The following is a 25,518-nucleotide window of genomic DNA, read 5'->3' as shown; positions in this document are numbered from 1 at the left end:
GCAAATTCAAATTTTGTTCTGTTGTTCATGATGTCGGAAGCGGTCGGAAGTTCGGAAGTAAAATCGGAAATCGGAATAGACCAGTGCAAGATGACGTAGGTTGACAGTTCACAGAGCTATTTCACCAGGACTTAGTCTCCGGCGAAGCTTCCGATAAAATTGTTTGGTCATTTAGATGTCCTTTGATGTCCTTTGCGATTGATTTCATGCTGAATGCAAAGAATATCATTGAAATACTCGGATCACAGCAATTTTAAACTAAAAATATGAATTTTAATTTTCCCCTCATCGATTTTTCTTCTAACACCTTGTAAACAAGCTCTGTGAACTGTCAAAATAAGTGAGGTTAAGTTAGAATTTGCATTGGTCTATACAATTTAGTGCTGGCGACACAATATACAGTCTCCCCCCGCTTATCCGGACCTCGCAAGTCCGACGACTCGTTAGTCCGGATCTCGCTAATTCGGAATTTTCCGGATTAAAAGGTATCAACACCCATTTAAACACATTACGCTGTCAGTTTTCAAATTTGTGCTGTGATTTTGTTGTGGTTCATTTGTATGGATTTGACAGTCGGATTAACGAGAGAAACCCCGATAGTCCGGCCCAAGATGAATACACCACTAGGTGTTCCAATCTGCCAAATTCACGATTCAGCCATCTTGGATTTTAGTATGGAAGAGCCAGCCGGTTTGTTTATGTTTTGCACCGAAAATGAATTTTTCACCCCCGCCCTCTTCTCGTCCATAAATTGGGCAAACTGCAACACCTAGCTGTGTATTCATCTTGGTCCGGCCATGGTCCAATGCACCGAATGAACACAACGACGTTTGAGACGGGCGCTGTTTACTGAAAATGAACACTTGCATGAACTCGATGAATGAAAAAGTATTCATTCTAAGTAAACAGCGCACCGCTCAAACGTCAATGATGAACTCGGTGCATTGGACCATACATTTGTCGGATCAGCGGGGGTATACTGTACATCAGTCGCGATTCGAATGGTTTGACGTTCAATTTCGCCTGTCGGCATAAATGATTTTTCGACTACCTACGGCAGAACCCACCTGGAGCCGAAGCGTTTTCGCCTCATAATGGGCCGAGAACCGAACGCCGCGTCATTCATCAGTTTTCTCTTGCCGTGAGTGGGTCGTGCTCCTTGTGTGATGTGCGGAAAAATAGTGTCCTCCATACCCGTGCCCAGCAGCAGTAGCAGCAGATTATTCATCCATCAGCAGCAGCAGCAGCACTACCTTTTTTCTTTAGTTTTTTGTTAAGTTTTTCGGTCCGGAAACACCCGGTTTTCTCTTCAGTTTTTGGTTCCGGCCCTATCGGTTCGAGTGAAAGTAGTAAAAAACCCGTTCCGATGAAAAAACGGTGCAGAAGAAAAAATAGTGAAAAATCCCTTTCCCGACATCAGGAATTTTATTAGCAGCCGAGTAAAAAGAAGAAGAGGAATAAAAAGTGGCGTTCAATCGACGGCTGTGCGACGAAAAACGGACAATATTCTTAAGAGCTCGGTTGATTCGAGCAGAAAAAAAAGTGCGACGACGATTAGACGACAGCGCATTGTGAGCGGCGAGCTGAAAAAGTGTTCTGGGAGTGTAATTTCCGTGCAAGGACCATTTTTACTTTATTGGTTTATTTATTTTAATAATGAGTGATTATTCAAACCAGAACTCGCAAAATTTTAGTCAATCGTCAGCATTTGCAGCCGCTTTACAGAGAGCTAAACAAGTGAGTAAATGGAAGAAGATATCATATACGTGTTATTTTCGCTTGGTACTCGTTCGGTGGGGGACGAAAATTTCATTTAATGTTCAAGAAGGCGTCACGTTGATCGAAACCGGGAAAATGGCGGCCGGTTGCCTAGTGCAAAGTGTGGCTTGAAACGCAGACAGGCGAGAACGAACGAAGCAGACAGTGAACGAACCGCAGCAGGCGAAAAATCGATAATGCTAGTGGGCTACTTCTCCAACATGGTTGCTGCGGCGCTATAATGGAGATGGGTGAGGCCATCAGAAAGCAGTATAACGGAATAATGTTGAGCTCGTTTGAAACGAGTTTAGATTTTATGTGAACCTGTTCAATTTAAGTTTTTTATTTAATTGTAAATTTCGTGGATATATGTTACTTACCTTATTGTAAATTTCAAGGCCTTACTAAGGTAAATGACCTAAGTCGATGTGGAGTTTTTTTTTTGTCATTTTCGATAGAAAAAAAAAATACACGAGTCGGATTTTTCTTGGTCTTTTTACGCGTTTTTTTGTTCACGTATCCCCTGCAGTTATCCAAATACCTGTAAAGTTGTTTTTACGCGGATTTTAGGATTGCGGTTTTTTCATCCACTTGATCGAATTCATAATTTTCTGCTTTAAAAACAAAAGTGGTAACAATTTGAACTTTAGGCTTGGAGACCAGCCAGCCCTGGGGATGAAAGTCTCCCTAATAAAGACATAAAAAAAAATTTTAGGCTTCGTAGGAAAATATGTGGGTACATTTTAGATCGTGCTAAAAGTAACCAAGTTTGACTCCTGCTTCTGAAAATTACCGCCACTCCACTGAACTATGAAACGACTAAGTTTTCGTTTGAGGGATGCAATGTCGACTAAAGATAAGAAGTATACTGCCGTTATACGCATAACTGTCCCATGTATATAGGGAATCCCAGCAAACATGGGACAAATATGCGTATGACGGCAGTATAGGAATCAACTATGAACAGCTATCCCGTTCTACAAAAAGCAGCTTCAAAAGGGCTGCAAAAATATTACAATTTGAGCTAATAATGGCGTAGTGTGCATGAAATATTTTTTTCATCGCTATTAATTTGATAGCAGCAAGACTCTTTTTTTTTTGAAGCTCTGCCGAATCAAAACATCCATCCTTTAATTACAAAATTTTACTTTTTTTAAACTATAAATCGGTTCAAGATCAGAAAAAATCAACAAATTGCAAAAAAATAAAATGCAAATGTTTGCCGTTTTATTGAAATTACTTTCGAGCTCATTTTTGGCATTCATTCGCTACATACACCCAGGTTTTTTACGCGGTTGGAATTCATTAATTTCTAAGTTAACCTAAATTTTTACAGCTTTTAAAATACCCCCTGAATTTTCTTTGAAATTTTGTGAATTTTTTCGTGCGGTTAACTTATTGTTTCATTGACGCTTGAGGTCTTAATCGACTAAAACCAAACGGTGTAAAATAAAAACCTGGGTGTACTTCAAACAACTTGAAGTTGGTTGTACCGAATCCAATCTACTTCGAGTCGCTTGAAACAAATTGGAAGCTATATTTCGAGAAACTCGAGGTAGTTCGGGATTTTAATGTTTTGACAACTATCACATGAATCAAAATTATAACAGAAGCCAACACTCCGCAAAGAATGTCGAGTTTTTTTTTGCATTGATCGAAACAAATAAAATACCAAATTAATTTTTGTTGTGATTGGTGAGCGTCCTTTGAGAACCTTACTCGGAATCGATATACTGCCAATGATCGCATATCAGTCCCATCTTTGCTGGGTTTCCTATTCATATGGGACAAATATGCGATTGTGGGCAGTATAGCTTGGCAGCTCTTAGTTGTCAAAACTTCTCGAGTGAGCCCGATCAAGTAAGTTCGAGCTGAGTCATTAGACACTGCTGCTGGAATATTCGATTCTATTCAAAAACCCGTCACTATTTTTAAAGACTCATTTAGCAGCGAGTAATGATGGAATGCTGGTAAACAATTTATGGTGTTGCGCCCATTAGTGATGCTCTTAGTTATCTAATGGATGAAGACAAATATCTAATATTTGTTCAATGTCTAACACTTTTATATCACTAGACTATAGCATTCTTCATTTCTCGCCCCATATTACAAAGATTGCCGCTAAAATACACCCGGGTGGTAACCAACCGGTTAAGAGATCGATTGAGGACGACTCGGGACCAGAATCGAAAAAGTTTGGTGGACAGTCCGACTATAACAATGCCCATTCGCCGACTGGCATGAGTCCAGCTGCTATGCAAGCCGCTGCTCAAGCTGCAGCCGTAGCCGCACGTTTGTCGCAAATCAACAATAACTCAAACTCGAACTCATCCACCGGTGGAGCACAGGACCCAGTCCAGAGAGCACGTGACCTTATTAGCAAGATGGTGAATCAACAAGGAGGAGGTGGCCACAACGGTCCAATGGACAATGGCAACCATGGCGGTGCCGGAGGTGGTGGCCGCGGAGGATTCGGCGGAGGTCCCGGTAACTTCAACAACCAACCCTTCCAAGAGATTATGATTCCTGGTTCCAAAGTGGGACTTATTATTGGCAAAGGCGGAGAAACAATCAAACAATTGCAAGAAAAGTCCGGAGCCAAAATGGTCATCATTCAAGATGGACCAGCACAAGAAATGGAAAAGCCCCTACGCATTTCCGGAGACCCACAGAAAGTGGAGCATGCCAAACAATTGGTCATCGATTTAATCCAAGAGAAAGATAACTATAATGCCCAACGGCAACAGCAAGCACCAATGAACGGAACCGAACAGGCGGAGGTATTCGTTCCAAAGTCGGCGGTCGGTGTCGTCATTGGAAAAGGAGGAGACATGATCAAAAAGATACAGGGCGAATCCGGCTGCAAGCTGCAGTTCATTCAGGGACACGGTGACGGACCAGGGGACCGCCGCTGCATAGTGCAAGGCTCCCGAGCTCAGGTCGAAGAGGGAAAACGAATGATCGAGGAACTGATCGAAAGCGTTCAACGGCGAGAACAGGGAGGAGGTGGACGTGGGGGCCGAGGTGGTGATCGAAACGATCGCGGAGATCGAGGTGACCGACCGCATCGTGGCGGCCGAGACAATCACGATAACGGCAACGGCGGACAGTATGGTAATGACTTTGGCGGCCCACAAGTCACACGGGAAGAATACACATTCACGGTTCCGGTCAACAAGTGTGGTGTAAGTATTCATTGCAATTACAAACATAACATTTACATTGAGTAAATGACGGCAGAATCAACATGCAATTATTCAAAACTTTTTGTGATTTAAATATGCCTGGTTTGTTTTATGTGTTGAGCCATCTACTAATGAACAAGTTTCGAAATGTTCGTGCTGCAAAATCTTTTTGCAAAAAACAATAAAATAAAATCTTTCAAAGCCGTCATTTCCAATGTCGAAATATGAATATAAGTGAGATATTATAATCAAGAATTTATTTTACAATAACTTCTCCATTTTTCATTTCTCCGATCAGATTATTATCGGTCGCGGTGGAGACACGATCAAGCAAATCAACCAGCAGTCCGGTGCACACACTGAGATGGACCGAAAGGCGTCCGCGAATCAGACAAACGAGAAAACATTCACCACCAAGGGTGAACCACACCAGATCGAGGAGGCAAAGCGACTGATCCAGGATAAAATCAACATGGAAATCAATCTGGTTTATGTCGGTACCTCGACAGCTCCCGCTCAGCAGTATCAGAATAATGGCCAACAGAATGCTTACGGTCAGAGCTGGGGAGGCTATCAGCAGCAGTCGTGGGACCAATCCCCGCAGGTACAACCCAATGCGGCATCCGCTGCGGCAGTTCAGCAACAACAGCAAGGTGGTGGTGGACAGGCAGACTATTCCCAGCAATGGATTGAATACTATCGGTTAGTACCGATGCAGCCTACAAGTCCCGGACATCTGAATCGATCTTGTTCATCCTCTTCCAGACAAATGGGAATGCACCGTGAAGCAGAGATGATCGAACAACAGGTCAAGGCTCGACAGGCAGCAGCAACGCAACAAGGTGCAGCGGCGGCAGTGGCGGCAACAGTCCAAACGACACAAGGTAATTTCGTTTGCGATTTTCGCACGCAGAATCTCATCGAGTCAAAGCAACTACCTACCAACATTTTCTTCAAACTGATCAGCATCATATTCTAACCGATACAACTCGTTGCTGTCTCTTTCTCCTGGGCTGTTCTTTTTTACAACCGGTCCTCGCAATATTATCAATTTCCTTATTATTTTCAAATAATTGTTTTACAAAATTCCTTTGGTTGTGCGAAACGATATGCGGGCGATATTTTGCTCCTTTTTTTTGTTATTGTTATGATTTCGAACCCAATTAGCTAATCAAACTGTCCAAGGTACATCAGTGGTTGCAACGAGCAATGCCGGAGCGCAACAGGCGAGTGGCGGAGGAGGCGGCGGCGGCGGTGGTGGCCAGGCGGATTACAGCGCCGAATGGGCCGAATACTACCGACGGCTCGGTAGGATCGATGAAGCCGAGGCGATTGAAAAACAAATCGCAGCTAATAAGGTACAAACTACCGTTGGATTTCCAACGGACATCCACGCTTTATATTTGAAACTGTTCGATTCGACGGTGGCATATGTTTTTTCTTCTCTTTCATTTTTTGTGTGAATGACTTAACGATAACAGACGGTACCATCGGCGGGTGGCGGCGGAGGTCAACCAGGAGGTGCGGCCGGGCAGCAGTTCGGTGGTGCTGGTGGTGCGCCTGGCGGTGCAGGTGGTGGCAACCCTCAGCAGATGGCAGCCCAACAAGCGGCCGGAGGTTTCAACGCCCAACAGTTCCAGCAGTACTACGCAGGAGCGGGAGGCGCCGGCGGCCAACCGGGAGGTTATCAAGGCTATCCTTATGGGGGCGGATATCCCGGTCAGCAGGGCGGACAGCCTGGACAACAGCAGGGTGGACAGGGTCCAGACAAAAACTAATAAGCGTACGCTAATGGTGCGTACCACAGTCGAGTGCTGTACCCGCCCAATGACGACAACTTCCCCTTCCAAACCCCGTAATATGTTAAGGTAGGTGTCAATGCGTAACTATTCTTCCGGTATTTCCATGTTCTGTTCTAGTCACGTCTTTTTTGTTATTTTTTCCTTTTGTCCTTTGTGTATTGTTCATATTTGTTTCATTTATCTTGTCACAATAAGTTTTCAAGCATATCTTACTTTAGAGGGCTAAATTTTGGATTTCAGTTTACCACCTTAATATACCGCAAGTGTTATTTATTTACCACGAGTGTTGCCCATTCAGTTTATACAAAATTAGGGACCAATATTATTATTGAGTTATGATTTTTACATTTTATTTTGATTAACATTTGTTTTACCAAATTATACAATTTTATGAGCACAATATAAAAACTGTTAAGCGTGTATTTTAGTCGACAAACAAATTGTGTAACGTTGTAAGGGATTAAATGGGATTTTAGATGAAGATACATGGAATTTCGGCACGCAATGTCAAAATGCCCAAGTGAGAGGCTAACTTGAACACACATCTTAGATTTTTTTATACTCAATAAATGATTTATCTTGTGTTATGTATTGCATGAATGATTCTTGTACACCTACTTGAATAAGATAATTGGAAAAGATTTTTTGGAAACTCCGGAAACTTGCTGGAACTTTGGCACCAAGTTACTCTGTACAATTTAACATATTATCTGGTAGTCTGAATAGCATACAATTGTTGGCAAATTTCTACCTTTGCCCAACGATTTGCTTATTGAGTGTACAATTCAAGTAGAAATGAATAAATTAGGAGTTAAACTGTTTTTGATTATTCAAAATTTCGGAAACATTACATAAAAAATTGATACTATTGGCCTGATACATTAAAGGATGTCTTAGGCTCGATGTCCATGTAGCATCTTTTCAACGGTGCGTTTACGTGGTAAAGAAAATACGCACGTGTGTATTGAGAAAAAGCGGTAACGGCCCACCTAAGGAGCGTGCACGCAGCGTAGAAATACGCTATATCTAGCCTAAGCCTTATTTCAGCTTGAACCGCAGTGCCATTAAGGGTAGACGAGGCTGTAACTGACCGTAGTTCGCTAATTGATGCATTAAATTCACAGTGAACTCACTCTAACTTGATATTTCATAATTCGATGTAAATCCTAGCTACTCTAATCGACCTTGGCACTTAGTCTCCAATCCGAATACTTGATTTCAAGCCATTAAGCGTTCCGCATTTCAGTTCAATCAATTTCGCTGGAAAACCATGTTCGGACATTATCTGCCACAGCTCATTTCTTTTCACTGAACATCCGTCGTTAATCGGTCCTCACGAGAGTCCCAAGTCTGTGCCCTTTCTTTTAAATTGGGCGTATGAGACCTACAAACCGGTAGGCAGTTCTTTATCTTACCTATTTTCTGAATGATGGGGTGGAGCAATTGATTTAGCTGCTCACTTCCAAGCTTGAGAACCTTGATCAGGACTTTGTCCCTCCCAGTAGCTCAGCCCTTCTTAACTTCATCCAGCGGTGGTTCCATAGCTTGGCCATCGTCGAATATGTCCATCCTGGACCCTATAACATCTTTTCTCGGACTCCTGGCAGCATTTTTGTCGCTCGCTGGCACTCCTCACCAAACCAATCATTTCGTTGGCGTCACTGTGCAGCTTCCTGTGCTATTATCGTCACAGTTTTGTGGTTATTCTTCCACAATCTGTTGGCGTTGCCAGATCGGTTGACATCTCCTATAGACTTAACATCTATAACGTCCGGGATATACCGCATGTGGTCTATATGAGAGCAATTCAAGACAAAATTTTCAAAACGACTTATCTGCTTTTGTAAACAAAGATACAACCGACGATTTGACGTATCTGATAGCTCTCCCACGCAAACCAACACCATCAATAGGTAGGTGAAGGATTCCGCTACCTGTTGATGGTGTTGGTTTGCGTGGGAGATCTATCAGATTCGTCAAATCGTCGTTTGATTCTTTGTTTACAAAAGCAGATAAGTCGTTTTGAAAATTTTGTCTTGAATTGTCACTACTCGGGTGTTGCCAGATTACGTGTGAAATAGGTAATGATGATTACCATCACTCTAGCAGCAACAAAGGTTACAAGTCGCAGGCCATTATCCTTGGTAGCGGAATGAAGGCTTTTCTTACCAAAACAAAGCTGAGCGCAAAAAATTTTCTGTCCCGATCTGCGCGTTTACATACCCGGCGACAATCTTTACAGCGTGTGATGGGCATGATTTGATGACGTATCTTTCACATCATCAGGCTTATCTTATCGAATCATGCTGACAAAGCCCTATTTGAAGTATTTGCCTTTCATTCTCAACACGCAAATGCGGTCGATAATCGGCTTACCCCAGTAACTTGCTTCATCTGCTTCATGAGCACCATGAAGCCAACTCCACGTTCTGCTCTGTCGCCGCCGCTCGTTCTTTGGTTTTGAGTCACCGTATTTCCTAGCATTGCTGGTACGCTCACGTCGACCTTCTGCATCTCACGAGCCAGGAGCTCAACACGTGCTCCACTTTCCAATCGTGGTCCTTCATTCGTTGATGCCATCCGTTTGCTATACTTTTGCATTTTTTTACCAGAGTTGCGCTCCTGTTGAAGGGGCTGCCTTCTCGATGCAGCACAGTTTTGCTTAAAACCCCTTGATGGCACTCGGACGATGATCAGCCGCTTCTAACATGGAGAACAGACGTAGTTGTAATGCATTCCGATTACGGAGGTATGTTAGAATGCAATGCACGAATTATCCAATATTATACACAAAATTTATGGATGTGTATAATCAACGACGCTATATTTCACGTAGTGTTGTAAGAGACATTCATCGGCACTGTATTGTTGTTTGTGCTGTTGAAAAAGTTTAATAAAATTTTACGTTTAATAAATTGCCGGCAAACTAACGTTATCGATATTTGTAATAATCATTTACCCATTGGATGGAAACCGCCTAATTTTGTTATTTTAATACAATTTTCCTATTCGTAAAAGTAAAATATTTTGTATATAAAACCCATTTCAATTTGTTATAGGTGATAAATTTCGTCAATTCTTTATGCTTTTTGTTCCGTACCAAATATGACGAACAATAGCATTTCATTCTTTTGTGTTTGATTGGATAGGCGCTTTGAGATAAAGAATTAAAACAATAACCTCGATTATAAAACCGGAGTTAAATCTCACAAATGTCTACAACGAAAAGGTTGTACCGTGGCCTACCCAAAAATAGAACAGATAATGTTTGCAAGTACGTAATTATTTTGGATGTTCCTGGCATAAATCAGTTGAAAAAATAAATAAATTGTATGCCTCGAACAGTCAAACATATTCAACCGTTCGTTCAGCAAAATACATAAAATAGTTTTCCATCGCGTTTATTTTTCTTTTTTTAGCATTGAGCTTGTTTTTACAGCTATTGAATATAAAGCCGGAGATTTTAGCTTTATTTTTCAAAACAATTTTCATATTTTCCGCCAGTAGTACCTAATACCGTGACCAAATCATCGATCCTAATCCAGAAACAGGTTGGTTATGATCGTGTACATAGATTACTTAAGAGAATCTTATTATACCGAGAGATTTATGTTTACAACATTTCATATTATGTAGAAGAACAATAGAAACCTCACGAAAAATCACTTTTTATGCCTTAACATATTCATGCAATGGCAGGAATAGAAAAGCTTTTAACTGATACCTGTGATAATGCTAATATAGAATAAAATAATTGATAAATCAAGGTAAGATTTTTGAATGACAATAATGTGAAGTAACAATCTTATATTCCTTCGTGAATTACTATATAATTCGGTTATAAAGTTGTATAATTCAATTATTTGCGACACTTTCTAGCATTTCTCAATTTATTGGGTTACGCTATTGGGAAAATTATTGCGCGGTATTTGGAATCATCGTCTATTGGTTATGTTTAATATCAGGCGTATCAAAAAGTCATACGTCGAACACCATTTTCTTCAAATTTATTTTAGTTAGAGGAACGAATTATTTTTTTACAATACTGATTATAGTTGAAACCATTATGTAGGCTGGGGTGATTGTAGCAGATACAATTTTATGTAACCATTTAATTTGTTGACACGAGCCTATCCCCACGATAATACGGTATGCCACGGTATTTTGTATTTCTGACATTTTATATAGTAGGTTTTTGTAACATTTTGGAAAAATATTGAGATTTCTTGCGATATGTCCAACCAACAAATTATGAACACAAAAAAGTCCTCAGTTTTCCTGGAATTTTTAATACTACCGTACACGTTTGTAACCTTATGTTTCTGCAGATTTATTTTTATTATTGACAAAAGTATTTTTATCATTTTTTTTTCTAGCATGGCCATAAAACAATTTGATATACCATAAAAGATAAACCATAAGTAGAAAACCTTATTGTCAATCATAGAAACAAATCTGCCACAGCCCTCATTCCATCTCTATGACGACTCAAATAACGCCAAATCAACTAATTACATACATATATGGGATTTGTTTTGGTGGTTGGAACAATTTTTATCCCTTTACGTAGGTTTGTATTTCATTGTAAAACAATAGAGATTTTAATATGCATCTTATATAATGTGTATATTTTCCAGTATGCTACCTTGAACCCATAAAATGCATTATATGAACTTTATTATTATTTCCATTTGCTAGTTTTAAGTGCCTTTTTTTCTTTATTATATTTCCTTCCGTTTTCCGTCCAACTATATGCAACATCATCAAAAAACACATTTTCTTTCTTTTCAATAATGTTTTATTGCAGATTATGAATGCTATATAACCATATGTATCGACAAACACAGATTAACAAAACTAGCGTTCAAGCTATGTAGGACAAATGAAATCTAGGGTTGATCACAGCTTAATAGTAAAGTCAGAGAAAAAACACAGAGATACACTGAACGTAGCTAATAATCAAGATACTGAAAGAAGCAAGAACATTCAACTTAACGTAAACCAAGAATAATAGTAAACTAAATATTAACCGATTGCATTGAAATTCAATAGAGTCTATATATATGTGTATGTGTCCGTTTGAAACTTTAGGTTTTGGATGGGTTTGATTCCGGGTATGACGGTACCGTGCATAAAAACTGTTCTACACCAAACTGCGACGAGAAACCAAGCAATAACTGCCGGGGTGCGTTTTCGGCGACATTCTCCCACGGCGGGTGTCTTTGAGGGTTCGCTTCTGTGTCAGTATTCCACCCGAAAGCGAGCTCTCCTGGTTGTATTGGCGCTTCCGATAACAACACTATTAATAAGTTCCATTTGGACGACGGTATATGTGTTTTTCGAATTATATACTTTACCAAATGATGTAATTAGACAATTCCACATAGATGCTCTTTCCCATACGATTGAATTTAACATAAAACTTACTAAATGAATTGATATCACATCGTTTTATATTATATTATATTTATCATTTCATTTACCGTATCATAACATCTATTTTATCAAATAAGAAAAATGGCCATTTTTCTTTAGCATTTATACTATTTTATTATCAATCGTATGTCCCATTTTTTATTTCCTCAAGCTTCTTTATACTTTCTTCAACAAGTTCTTCAAAAACAGGCGCTAACAGTGCAGGTTAAAGCTAATCTTACCGGAGGATATTGGCGTAGGGACGTACGGGGGAATATAATACGAGTTTGAACTCATTCAACCGGGAAGGTAATTTTTATTCAACAAATTATTGCTTTCTGATAAATTTCTATCAACAATTGACTATTATATGATATATACCTGAATTGTTTATGCAACCATATATACAACTGTGTACTGATGTATTCATCTTATCAAACGATACACAATTTGCTATTGAATGACACATTTAGCTTCTGAATGCATTGATTTTCTGACATCAAAGTGTTATTCTGTTATTAAAATGGTCAATATTCTTAAATATTATGGACTCTTAAATAATTGTATATTATTTTATCTCCGGAATTGTTTAAATTAGTAACAGCTAAAGTGTGTAATTCGATCGCCCCCTCAAAAAGGAGCGTCGCCTAGTGTGGTGAATCGGCATGGAAACCGTTTGAATATTGTGGAACAGTGAAGAATCAAACACAACAAACATTACAAAGTTCTCAGTCTCGTTATCATACTCATGTGGTTAAATATAGTCCCATAGAAACAATAAAAAGCTATGAAGAATGAACAATAGTAACAGACACACAAGCAAAGACACTTTATTTAAAAGTGATATTGAAAAAGCTCAGAAACAAACCAAACATAGAACAGTTCAGAAGACAGCGTCAAGCAAGCATAATAATACAGTGAATCGAACAATGGCAAGAAAAGTGACTAGAGGAGTGCAGTTTATGAAAGGACTCCTCCACCCTCCTGTAGCGAAGGCAAACCAAGCGCGGACACAAAACATGATGACGGAGTTTGAACACAAAGGTGAGATTGTATCGACAATGCGTTACATGTAAATGATTTTGCATTTTATTTATCGATGTTTCATTACTTTTGTCACAACCATACTGCGTGTCTCAGTGTTGGATGCGCACTTCATATAATAATGAACAAATAAACAAAACAATGTGTGTAGTCAAAGGTTTATTAATTCCCTAAATTAAGACGAGAACGTTCAAACACAACCTTCTGCTAAAACTAGCTTATCTGATAACACATTTAGTACAATAAGATATCAATTTTTATCTTTATCGATATATTGCACATTACATGAAGCAACAGTTTTTATCTCGAAGGGTTCTGCTCCAAAAGCATCAATGTACATTCTTTTATTTTCCTTGTCACTGCAATCTATTCCAAATGATCACTTGAATAAAGGTCAACCACTGATTAGATTCACTTATTCTAGATAGGAATAAAGAAACAGAAAAGTGTACAATGTGTAAAAGTTTGTTCCGTTCGGTTGGTATTCGGATCACAGTAGCAGCGAACGCCAACGGGATGTCCAGGCTCTGGCTGCCAGAGTCAACAGTGATGGGAATGAGCCTACCTTCCACTCTACGGAACGATTGCGATACATCTTTACATTGGTGAATGATCTCATTTTTATTTCTGAGTTTGCATATCATTTTAATTACATCCAGCCGACATGTAATGCAGCCTAAAAAAGGGGAATCAGATTGGATTTCCCATCTTGACGGAAGCAGTTAATCGTACTGGTGTAAGCAAAGTGAGACACGTGTACGTTTTCCTTGTTTGGTTATATAAAAATATAGCTGTTCTTCATACCTAGAGTATTGGGCGCTTATTTATTCGATGACATCCTGTTTCCTTGCTCAAAATAAGTTTCATTAAACAGAAATCTCATCCAATGGTGGTGATGCCATTCTAGTGCGTTATAGAAGGTAATTAGAAAGAAACATAATAAATGTGAAAATATCACCGTTACGGAAATATGTCTCATTGATTTAAAGTACCGTCGCATGGGGTTACTTGAACTTTCACTTTCAAAGTCAATGTACTACAAATAAAGCAGCCGCGGATGATAAGTGCCGCGCTCTATATCCTAATGGGGACGCGTAGTATTCATCACACATCTAACCTCATCTAAATGGCGATTGGATTGGCTTGAAGGAATGAAAAACATGCTTATTGCAAACGGAATTTTCGATATTTCATACCGTTGGTATATAGATCATGAGAATCATGAGCTGTTATGATTGATCTCAAAGATGTCCTACACAATTGGCAAAAAATCTGCTCTTTTATTTTTCACTATTTTTAACAATCAAATAAAATTCATTCAGTGAGTGCAACTTTCGTTATCATTTAGTATAAGTATAGCAACTAGCACCGTAACTCTTTTAATTGTGGAATTCGAACATCGACCTGTTACGGAGAGTTGTAGAAAAACCTTCGAGCTAAAAGTCCACCATACAATACATTTTGAAATTAGGCCTCTGGAATAAGTTATTTGCAAACTACTAAATGATCGAAGGCAGATTACTAAATGATCGATAACATCCTTGGATGGATGTTTGAGTTTTTTAAATGTCACTTCGATCTGTCAAAATAATACACGCCGGAGCAACACGGAGCGTTTTGCGGGACGCTGCATTTTTTAACTTCGTTTTACAAATTTATTACAATTCATTCAGCCTTACGAATATTTTTCCAGTTTTTTTTTTGGCCAAAATCTATGCGAAATGCACTTTTGGAGGATTCATTTTCAAGCCACTGACGCAATCCAGATAGGCGTCCCGCGTTTCGCAGGACGCTTGCTGGTCACATTAGAGTTTAGAGATGTAAAATACCCAAATGTATGTAGATTGAAGGGGCTGCGGAAACCATTGACATAGGGAGAGATATCGAGATGTAGAGTCGACTGTAATAAAGAAAAGTTTTTGCCGAAATTCAGTTCTGACATTTACTAAATTACAGCGGTGCCCGATTCTGCGACAACAACGTCGGTATTTTTTTTCTTTCGCATTGAAACAAAAACTGTATCAGACTATAACATGTTTGTCCAATATGTACTGTATTGCCATATGGTTGTCAACCGGTGCCATGTGTCCGGCTCTATCAATCCAATACATCGTTAATTTCCCGTAATTTTTTTCGTAGCCTTCCAAAACCCCACGGTAGTCAATACCCTGCCTAGGTGCGTTCAGATAACCTTCGCGTCCTGGCCATTGGAGTTTCTCAACCCATCGTACCGTTCCGGGTGTGGACACAACCAAATCTAGCTGTCCCGTGTAGATTATCACGTCAAGTTCTGTCGTGTTCAGAAGTGTTTCTACAACCTGCGTAGTGGGTTTCATGAAGTCATCAAAGAGCGCCGCAAAGACCATATCCTTCTGAGAACCCCATAACACGTGATTAGGAATTCCCAATGTGGTACTCACTGGACCACGCATCAATCGGTTCAATTTATGCGAGCTATCCATAGTGTGCATCATATCATGTTGGATGGGATGCTGTTCACCAAAATGCAACACTAAAAAACAATATTTTAGAGCAATGAACAATAAAGATGGATCATAGCCAAAAATACTCACTTTCATATTCATCTTTTGAAATTGCTGCACTAATAGATCTTTGAGGTTTCAACACATTGTAACAATCGATCCCAATAGCTTCCTTAGTTACAATATGTTGCATACTTCTCCAAAGATCAGTAGCTGCCTTTGTTTGGTTGTCACGCATTGAAACTCGAATACTTTTGGCCGCTTTATGGATCACACCGAATCCTTTGGTGTCCACAAAGCCAAGGTTTAGTAGAAATTCTCCCCAGGACATGACCGAGTCTTCTGGAGAAATCCATGGGGCTCCCAACGCAACGCTTCGAAGATTACTCACAATTGACCCATCTTTAACGGCTAGATGTAGTTGGTAGGCGAATTGAACAGCCATTTTTCCACCATAACTCTCCGAGAAAATATGCAAAGGCGTCTTTCTAAACTCTGGAAACGTTTCGTAAAATTGTCGCATTAAGTTCACCAAATCTTGAGCTATCTCTTCGTTATTCTTTGATAGGTATGTCGCATCATCTACATGGCTGTAACCGGCTCCCACTGGGTTATCAATAAACAGAACGTTGAAGTATTTGACCTATAAGCACAGGTTATAATTAATAAATTTTCTGTTCTCCAAACTCACTAGTGGTTAACCCAAGTGTGTGGCCTTTCGTGTAAATCCAGATCTAAGGGTCCAATTTCTTCAAAGTTTCCATACCCAGTTGAGGACCCTCCTGGTCCACCTTGCAGCCAAATTACAATCGGACGTTCGGAGTAATGATCGACGTCTGAATCGGTAACAAAATACAACCACCAGAACATGTGGGCACCCTGTCGCACTTCTGAGAACCCCCAATCTTGCCGTCCTGGTCCGAATCCATTGTTATGAGCTAAAATGAGGGAACTTCTCATGAACTACACAAAATTCATCAATGAGTAACACATACCTGTTGTAGTGGTTGTTTGTATAATCCAATGAGCAACTACGTAATATTTCCACATTGTTGCCGGCCACGGTAATTAACCTTGCCGTTACGACTTGAGGAAATAACTGAATAAACCCTGTTGTAAATATTTTCTTTTATACTGATCTCAACGATACCCAATGAATGTTGAACTTCCAAATGTTGTTATATCTCATCATGTGTGTGGCTGTTGTTAATTATTTCCGATGTATCTTTAATCGCATCCACGGCCGATTTGCGCGTGCTAAAACAGAAGCTTTACATATTTGAAATGTCACCATCAATTTGATTTATAGGCCTGTTCGCAGCTGTCTGGAAGCACGTGCTGGCTGCAGTTCGACTGCATGCCAGTTTGCTGCTGAATGAATCTTTCATCCTTACCTAGAGAGCTAGTGAAATGCGACTCTTCATGCAGACCCTAAAAGCAAATTGGTTTCTTGGTAATGTATAAGAATTGACCAGATATTGGAGCTGAGTAATTCTCGCTGAAACCGGGCCACTATTTGCACGAGGTTCTTAAAAATTCCTAAATTTATATTCTTTCGAAAGCTTTCGGCGAGTATATTAAGGATCCGAGTTAAATTTTTCAGAAAGATAAACCCCTCGTTAGTTATACACGAAATCATTTTAATGGACCCCTCGATTTTTGTCAATTTTCGACTCACCAAAACTGTCATAACTCCAACATTTCTCAACCGATTATAGAGATCAGCATATCGTTGGAAAGAGGAAGAGTGTATCTTCAATTTGCCATAATAAAAAAATAAGCAGCCATATTGAATTTGGCCACCATCTTGGATTTCTTTTTAAAAACTATGTTTCCGCCAGGTTCGCAACCACCGATTTTTAATATTAATACATCGATGGAAAGCTTAGCTTATATTGTGCATTGTGCCCGAAAATCTCAGGTGTATGTTTTTTCTATCAAAAGTTATGTACTATTTACCAATACCAAACTTCTTGAATTATTTAATACAATAACTTGAATACGGCTCCGTTATGCTCAAAACTTTTGAGCCCTTCAAATAAAATACTGCTGCAGATATGCTTTTCATTTTTGAAACATATTTGGCTTAGAATAGTGTATGAAATCAAGGAACTGACGTCGTAGTAGCATAATAACCATAAAAACAATGTTCGTTGGTCAGATGGCCTTTCAAAACATAATTTGGTAAATCGTACATAACTTTTGATAGAAAAAACATACACCTGAGATTTTCGGACACAATGGACAATATAAGCTTAGCTTTCCATCGATGTATTAATATTAAAAATCGGTGGTTGCAAACCTGGCGGAAACATAGCTTTTAAAAAGAAATCCAAGATGCCGGTCGAATTCATTATGGCTGCTTATATTTTTATTATGGAAAATTGAAGATACACTCTTCCTCTTTCCAACTATATGCTGATATCTATAATCGGTTGAGAAATGTTGGAGTTATGACAGTTTTGGTGAGTCAAGAATTGACAAAAATCGAGGGGTCCATTAAAATGATTTCGTGTATAACTAACGAGGGGTTCATCTTTCTGAAGAATTTAGCTCGGATCCCTAATATACTCGCCGAAAGCTTTCGAAAGAATATAAATTTAGGCATTTTTAAGAACCTCGTGCAAATAGTGGCCCGGTTTCAGCGAGAATTACTCAGCTGCAAAACCTATTACACAACAACACCCACGGAAATAATTGTACAGCATTCGCTGATTTTCATACAAAATGGATATGTTTGAGGATTACCATCTCGATTTCTAGCGATTATATTGAGGACATTTTTGGCATCCCAGCCTACAATGACCTAAATTTTCGATTATTGTTTGTTTTTGCCACTCCATTTGTAGTGGCTTTATAATTATTTCCAATTAAAACGTGCCTTTTCAGTAAACATGCATACAAAAAACAATAAATTAATTGAAAATCTAGGTCATTTTAGGCTGAGATGCCAAAAATGTACTCAGTCTAATAACTAGAAATCGAAAATTTGATCCTCAAACATGACCTTCTGTTGTTTTACTTTTTACAGTACAGCTTTCCTTCGTTGTTATTTTTATTTATTTCTGAATTTAAACTATACCAAATAGATTTTTTTAACCTTCGGAAGAAAATGAACTGTCTTCCACTGCCTAACGGAATTTGTGATCATCACCGGAAGATTGAAACGTCGCCGTGTATGGTGTTTTGTGCAGTCGATATTTTATCATTATATGCTCACATTAACTACAGCTGGGCTTTCAAATTCCGGATACATTTCACCCAAGATAATATCAAACAAGCAGTACATCAAATGTTTGTTCAATACAGGCGACTGCAGCACATTGGCTATATTGCCTAAACCAGGGCGAATATCTTCTAGACGTTTTCGCGCTTCCTGTTGCCTTCGAAGCAGCTCGGCCGGTGTCGGTTCAGGTAGTTTTTTGAAAAAGATGACTTCCCTCAACAGATTTATGAGACCAGCCAAACGGGATTCCTTCAGTCCGGAACGTAACAGTCGGGCGATTGCAGTGTGGATCAGCGTGTCTACAGTTTTACGCGAAACGCAGCAGAAAGCTAAGGCTAAGCGTACTAATAGAACAGGTGCGTTGATAATTTTCACCACTTGAAAGAACAAAAATTGTGTTCCATATAACTGTTGAAATTCCTTGTTTGAATCCTAACTTACGTATATATACTAAACATTGTGAAGGGCCTCGAACACTATGGGATAGGAGCGTAGTTGTATGTGTGTTCTTCGATGCTTTCTTTAGTTCAAATAAGTCTCCAAATACTACACTTTGGCCGGGTTGTTTGAATTTCTTCTTCACCGTACTCTTCACTTCAATAACATCCTCGCCAATGTCAGGGCTACCAATATTAAAGATCAAATTTATTTTATTTTATGTTAAATATGCTCAGGTTTACCTCTGTTCAATGGAGTGCATAAATGTGGTCATGAAAGCATCCAAACTTTGACCTTTCTCTTTGCGGAGCTTCTGTGTTACGGAACTGTAAAGAGTACTATTTTGTGGCTGGGTATCCGTCAACGCATCCCAAACGGTGGGTGCCTCTGTGGCTTCTATCGGAGCTCCATCAACGGCACCTCTGATTACCTCCTTGAATTTGGAACTAAGCTTTGTCCCGGAGTTACCTACGCCTTCCGATAATCTGCAAGAGGTTATAAAACCGATTTTTCGTTTTATAAATATAAATATTTTGTGATTCTAATGAACAGTAAACTGGCCCAGGAAACAAAAAGTTGTCGTATTCCACGGGGCACCCCCCAGGATTGTGTCTTTGGGTGAGAAAATCAATCTCTCAAAATTTCAGCTCAGTCGCTTGGTGCATAAGCTGGCGCATTTGATTTGTTTGTTTGTATGGGGATTTCAGCCAAAATATATAGGCTGAAAATCGGGTCTGAATGCTCGATTGAGCTCAGAAGCAGCATAGCATAGCATAGCATAGTTACGGTGTACTTCGTAGATTGGACACTAGTGATACGTGATATGTTTTTCTTTTGAAATCCTTATTCAGATTGCTATCAGAAATCAAGGTGGGTGTGGTCCTTGATTTCAATCTAGGATAAAAATCACAAAAGCATGAGGATTACTACTCCTGGCCACGCCCATCTTCACCGTAACTTGCGAGGGGAAGGAAGTGTTGGTGTGGTACTTACTTAACGAGAGGCCCCCGAGCGACACCCTCATAAGTACCACGGAGTTGGATATTGGGGAAGGTATTCGTTGGGTCAGGATTTGCCTGTAGCTGACAATGTGACCGAGGTAGATCTTACACCGTAACACACCACGGAAAGGTGTCTACCCAGCGTTACGGGGTGAATGCTCGATTGAGCTCAGAATTGCAAAAACGGCAGTTGGTATGCTACAGAATAATTTTACAGAACATTGTATGATGATTAAATGAACAATTCAAGACAAAATTTTCAAAACGAATTATCTGCTTTTGTAAACAAAAATTCAAACGACGATTTGACGAATTTGATAGCTCTCCCACGCAAACCAACACCATCAACAGGTAGCGGAAACCTTTACCTACCTATTGATGGTGTTGGTTTGCATGGAAGACCTATCAGATTCGTCAAATCGTCGTTTGAATCTTTGTTTACAAAAGCAGATAATTCGTTTTGAAAATTTTGTCTTGAATTGTTCATTTTTCATTTCACTTTGCTTTCGGTTGATTCATTAGGAGCTGAAAAACTTATCGATCCCAAAAACCGTTTCATTGTTTTTATATTGCTAATGCGCACTGAAAGCTATTTTTTTTTGTTATTTTTGGTGCTCGAATGCATTTTAGTTAGAAAAAAATGTTTTTAAAAGGGTGCCCTTCTTGTCCCGTAGCGAAGCTCATTTTGCCCCGTTATGTATTTGAACAAGTCAAAAACAGAGTTTTAGTTAAGTCACATTTATCGGAATTACCGTTCTTTTTTAAAATCGCTTCCTAGTCAACTGCCCATGATCGCATATTTGTAACATTTGCATTTTTGTCGATTTTGAAATAAGCTCATGAAACATCTACAAATCGCTAGTTCTTCCGGCTGACCAGGTGAAATAAGAAAGTTTGTTCCAAGAAACTCGAAAAAACTACCAAGTTGTTTTGTAACATTAAGCAAAGTGACCGCATAACCGTAACACTAGAAAATTGTATTGCCGGTACGCCATGTGCTGTGTACAAACATTTTCGAAATTAGTTTGCATTCAAACACCAAGTAATGGAAATGTTTCTACCGAAGATTTCAATTGGATAAAGTGTTTGTGTATTTTTTGGGAATTTTTAGAAAATCATTGAGATTTGCATACTTTTGCTTATCACAAACTTCATCCTTCCATTTCTCCCATGCCTACTTTTGTCGATTGTTACAAATATGCAATCATAGGCAGTCAAGATGTTAGATAAAATGAATCAAACAAGAATTGTGGTATTGCAATATAGAAAAGCATGCTTGCTGAGAAGGTATTAGGTATCAGTCTTAGGGTGCTCATCTTGCCCCGTCCTACCCTACTATAAAAGTTGCTGAAAGTGCAACAAAAAAAGGAAGTGTTTTGTTTAGATTTGGCAAGTAGAGGAGAGACGCTTGGAAGGGGTCTTTTAATAAGTGTGTGGATCCATATAAAAAAATCATATGCTTCATACAAAAAGTTCGACATACATGTATGATGCCAGCTAAAAGTGGCAAATTTTTGCGTTACGTAATCAATCTTCTTCTATTCGCCATGAAATAAAAATAGAAAACGACCATATATGCCCTCGCTTAAGAAGAGGGAAATAGATTTTCGGATGTTGATGATCTACTTACTTCTTATCCTGACTTTCTTTGATATCTCGCGTACCGTAGATCAGCTCGAAATACTCAGACGTCTTACTAAACTGTTTACGCCACTTTTCCTCTAGCTTTTCTTTGACTTTTTCATGAGCCTCGTTAAGGGTATTTGCAATGGCCGGTTCCTGCTCGTTCTTCATCATGTTCTGGTACATTTGGAGCAGTTTTTCAGACTGCTGGTGTAGTGATGACAACTTTGTGGGATCCGTTGTTATGTGTGGATCTTCTAACTCGTTGTTCAGACTATCTGATAAATAGAAAGAAAAATATGCGGTCACGGCAATGTTCTCATTCCCATTACAGTTGTATGTAAGTTCTCAGCCATTGGTGCCTAATTTACGCCAGTGATTTAAAAGCGGAAAATGATTCGAACGACATTCATTCATTCAAATCATATGTAGATAGAAAAAGCATAATAGTGGTAAAATTAAGAAGTGCTCATCTTGCCCCGTTCTTGGGATTATTTCGTTTTTAATTCGGACATTTATTTCTAAAGTGGAAGCATTTATAGGTACAAGCTACGATGTCATTTTTCATCGATTTTACATTTCTAAATGGATATCATGGTTTTGTGATGTACCAATCCCGAATAAGACTATTATTGGCATTTAATTCATAATGAAGCAACAAAAGTTGGATTTGTTTTCTATATTCCTATACTTCCTTGACCTAAGGAAAAGTCATGTAACTGGTAGGCTATCGTAACAAATAAATATACTTATACTTATATTCCGAATAAAAAGCATCTAATTTGATCGGGTTTTCCGGCTTTTCTCTAAAATTAGAGGGAAACTTTTGCACGAATTGGGTCGATCCTAAACCAAAAATATCTTGACTTACCAACATCTAAATAGAATCGTAATAATTCCACCGCCCCTTCCTTGATGAGAAACTGCATAAAATAGTACAATTTGTTTTGGTCTTTCAGAATGTTCTCCTCTCCCACAACCGTGTCCACATCACATTCAACCTTTTTCCGACTCCTCTCGACGAAATCTTTCAAAATTTCAACTTTCACTATGTTTTGAGGCTTCGCACGACCACTTTGGCGATTGATTTCCTTCTGTTTCTTATCAGTGGCAGCAATGATCAGCAAGTTAATCAAGTTAGGATCGGAGATCACGTCCAGCAGAGGTAGTAGAACCCAAAAAGTCAGCAGCTCCTTGACTAAGTTGGAGAATATCTTGCAATTAATGTTCTCCTGAGTGAACAATCTGGGGATCATCACTTTTGCTACTCCTCTTAAATAGCTCAGTTCGGCTTGACGGTTAAGTACTGCCGGATGGATGGGATATTCATCGATTACAAAAGTTTTCGACAGGCGATTCATCGGCACATTATCGATCAGCAACATCTTGGCAATTATTTCATAATGAATAAAAAATGTCGGTAGTAGTCGAGTTGTGATAACCGTGGGGGCATCCAATTCTTTGGCTCTGATTAACAGTCGGCAAAGGGCATCTCGCAAGTTGCTTTTGATGTTCAAGATGAACTCCTCATCTGGTGATACTTGCGAGTACCAATTGCAAATAAATCCCTCAAGAATGTGCGAGAAAAACTTATCCACAGCATCGTCTAGCGCTGAATCGATGAGAAACCCTTTCCAGGGTTCGTGGACCAATATATTCCGATTGTGCCGCGAACATTTTTCGTTTCCGCAAACGTCACACTCCAAAACACTCTGTGGATCCTGAAAGTTTGATGATTGGTTACATCAACGTTTTTATCTACTTTTTAAAAAGTAACGAAGTTAAACATTACTGCAGGAGGTGGACCTTTTCTAGTTTGATTACAACATTTTTCTACGAATACTTCCATTTGAATTGCAAAGTCGATACGAGTGAGAAAAGTTGAAATAGAAATTTGTGAAAAAGTGCACCCCATACAAATGTTCGTCTTTGTCAACTTCTAAAATACTCACATAATCCTTATAGCCGAAGAAATCCTTAACCTTCTGGATATAATAGCCCACACAGTCCTTGTGATTCAATGTAAATACCGCAGCGGCACAGCCATTGATGAAAAAAAGTACAATGACCAGTCCCAGTATTGAACTGCACAAAATCAATAAATCGATCTTTTAATCGGTGTCTGTAGTCATTTTTACATTACTCACCTGACGTAGCACCCGACAGCAAAGGAGATTGTTAGAATACCCAGTCCAACAATTCTGGCGACATCATCTTGATAAAATTTCAGAAGTACTTCCTTTACATGGTATAACAACATACTTTACGAAACAAATATGTATCACCTATTACTTTACGCTATGCACCAGCGCCCTGATGTGTAATCTGAATAATTGATATGCCTAACTGCGGCTGATCGCTTTGTTTACACAAGGAACAGTTGCTCGCAATACTGACAGCCCGACTATCGCGTATTTGTTCCATATGGATTTAGCAAAGATGAGACGTATTATATGCAGGGCAGTAATTAAATAGTTTATTATACAACATGATTAGTTATGGTGCTGGTACATAAATGTAAAGTTTAGCATTATTTTTGAAAACTAGTTTAGAAATTTAATGATATCACATCTCATACCGTATTTTACGTACCGTAAAATTGTGCTGATTTAGAACGCTTCATATTCCCTCGAAACATATTTTGTATGGATTTATTGTTCTAAAAAATTGTGAACAGCGCTTTACAGAAAAATTGCAGTCTCCTACCGAAACGCTATTATTTCACTTAAAAAGAGAACTTTTTATTGGGGTCTATAAGACCCATATAGTGGTATATTAATCGACGAACCGATCAAATATCTGGCTGTCCGTGTGAATGTGCGTACATTTGTTTCTACGATGGATCACCAACTTGGGCCCATATAAAATTTCAATAAGGCAAGTATTTGTAAACATTTCATCTAGGGTTCCAAAATCGGATATTTACCATAACGTAGCTCAATTAAACCAAAAGTTTAAGTTTTTTATGCCAAATAAACTAATGATCTTAAAATCTTTTTAAAAGAAATCACTCAAAACAAGAAATACAAATAATGTATCAGCTTTGCGTATAGTATCTAACTTTAACAACATGTCTGTCTATGTTAAGCTTGAGTATTGCGAAGAACAAAAAGTTTGGCTACAACATCTGAGCCCACAGTTCGATCCTGCTCATTTTCAGTAGAATACAATGGGACAAGATTCTTCGTCGAATGCAAATTGTTGCCAGCAAATCGGTGTTGGATAAGTGTCTGCAAAAAACTGACCTTTTGGCGCGTTTATAATGAAAAACAATAACTAATTAGTTATTGGAACTAATTTCTGATACGATTTCGATAGGAAAGTCTAGGATTCTCCACAGAAAGCAAGTTGACTTGTTGCGATCAAATCGGTTAAATATAAGTGCTCGACAAATAAGTCGCGCGTCATTTTGACCAATCTTTCAAAGCCCACAATTCGATTGATCCCTTTTTTTGTTTCATCGAGTACCTTTTCTCCCGTTTTCTCAGACCTCTAGCAGTTCTCGGTCTTTTGTAGGATGTGATTCCATACCTATAAGTTATT

General features: G+C 38.9%; 3 protein-coding genes across 7 annotated transcripts; 1 reads left to right on the top strand and 2 right to left on the bottom strand.

Moving 5' to 3' along the window:
* The first annotated feature begins 1,118 nt into the window (after window positions 1–1,118).
* LOC134225314 (far upstream element-binding protein 3) lies at window positions 1,119–14,013 on the top strand. 5 transcript variants are annotated; one of them, XM_062705275.1, is made up of 7 exons: window positions 1,119–1,737; window positions 3,873–4,943; window positions 5,242–5,645; window positions 5,709–5,827; window positions 6,138–6,301; window positions 6,425–6,811; window positions 11,553–14,013. In XM_062705275.1, exons 1-6 carry the CDS (start codon window positions 1,657–1,659, stop codon window positions 6,719–6,721), a joined length of 2,136 nt encoding a protein of 711 aa, XP_062561259.1. In that variant the 5' UTR covers window positions 1,119–1,656; the 3' UTR covers window positions 6,722–6,811; window positions 11,553–14,013. The 5 variants fall into 5 exon arrangements, with proteins under 5 accessions (XP_062561259.1, XP_062561258.1, XP_062561256.1 ...); XM_062705274.1 differs by having other exon boundaries at window positions 6,129–6,301; XM_062705272.1 differs by having other exon boundaries at window positions 6,111–6,301; window positions 13,629–14,013.
* Window positions 14,014–15,154: 1,141 nt separating this feature from the next.
* On the bottom strand, window positions 15,155–17,081 carry LOC134220821 (retinoid-inducible serine carboxypeptidase-like). The gene is made up of 4 exons (XM_062699918.1): window positions 16,683–17,081; window positions 16,390–16,625; window positions 15,778–16,330; window positions 15,155–15,716 (listed from the first exon to the last, which is right to left on the bottom strand). Exons 1-4 carry the CDS (start codon window positions 16,735–16,737, stop codon window positions 15,226–15,228), a joined length of 1,335 nt encoding a protein of 444 aa, XP_062555902.1. The 5' UTR covers window positions 16,738–17,081; the 3' UTR covers window positions 15,155–15,225.
* Window positions 17,082–18,864: 1,783 nt separating this feature from the next.
* Window positions 18,865–25,496, bottom strand: LOC134225312 (sorting nexin-14-like). Its single transcript, XM_062705269.1, has 7 exons — window positions 24,123–25,496; window positions 23,928–24,060; window positions 22,847–23,696; window positions 21,983–22,253; window positions 19,594–19,836; window positions 19,355–19,536; window positions 18,865–19,290 (listed from the first exon to the last, which is right to left on the bottom strand). Exons 1-7 carry the CDS (start codon window positions 24,233–24,235, stop codon window positions 18,896–18,898), a joined length of 2,187 nt encoding a protein of 728 aa, XP_062561253.1. The 5' UTR covers window positions 24,236–25,496; the 3' UTR covers window positions 18,865–18,895.
* Window positions 25,497–25,518: the final 22 nt, after the last annotated feature.

Source organism: Armigeres subalbatus, chromosome 3 (assembly GCF_024139115.2).
Source record: "Armigeres subalbatus isolate Guangzhou_Male chromosome 3, GZ_Asu_2, whole genome shotgun sequence".
Taxonomy (NCBI): domain Eukaryota; kingdom Metazoa; phylum Arthropoda; class Insecta; order Diptera; family Culicidae; genus Armigeres; species Armigeres subalbatus.
This window is presented reverse-complemented; position numbering and strand designations above follow the sequence as displayed.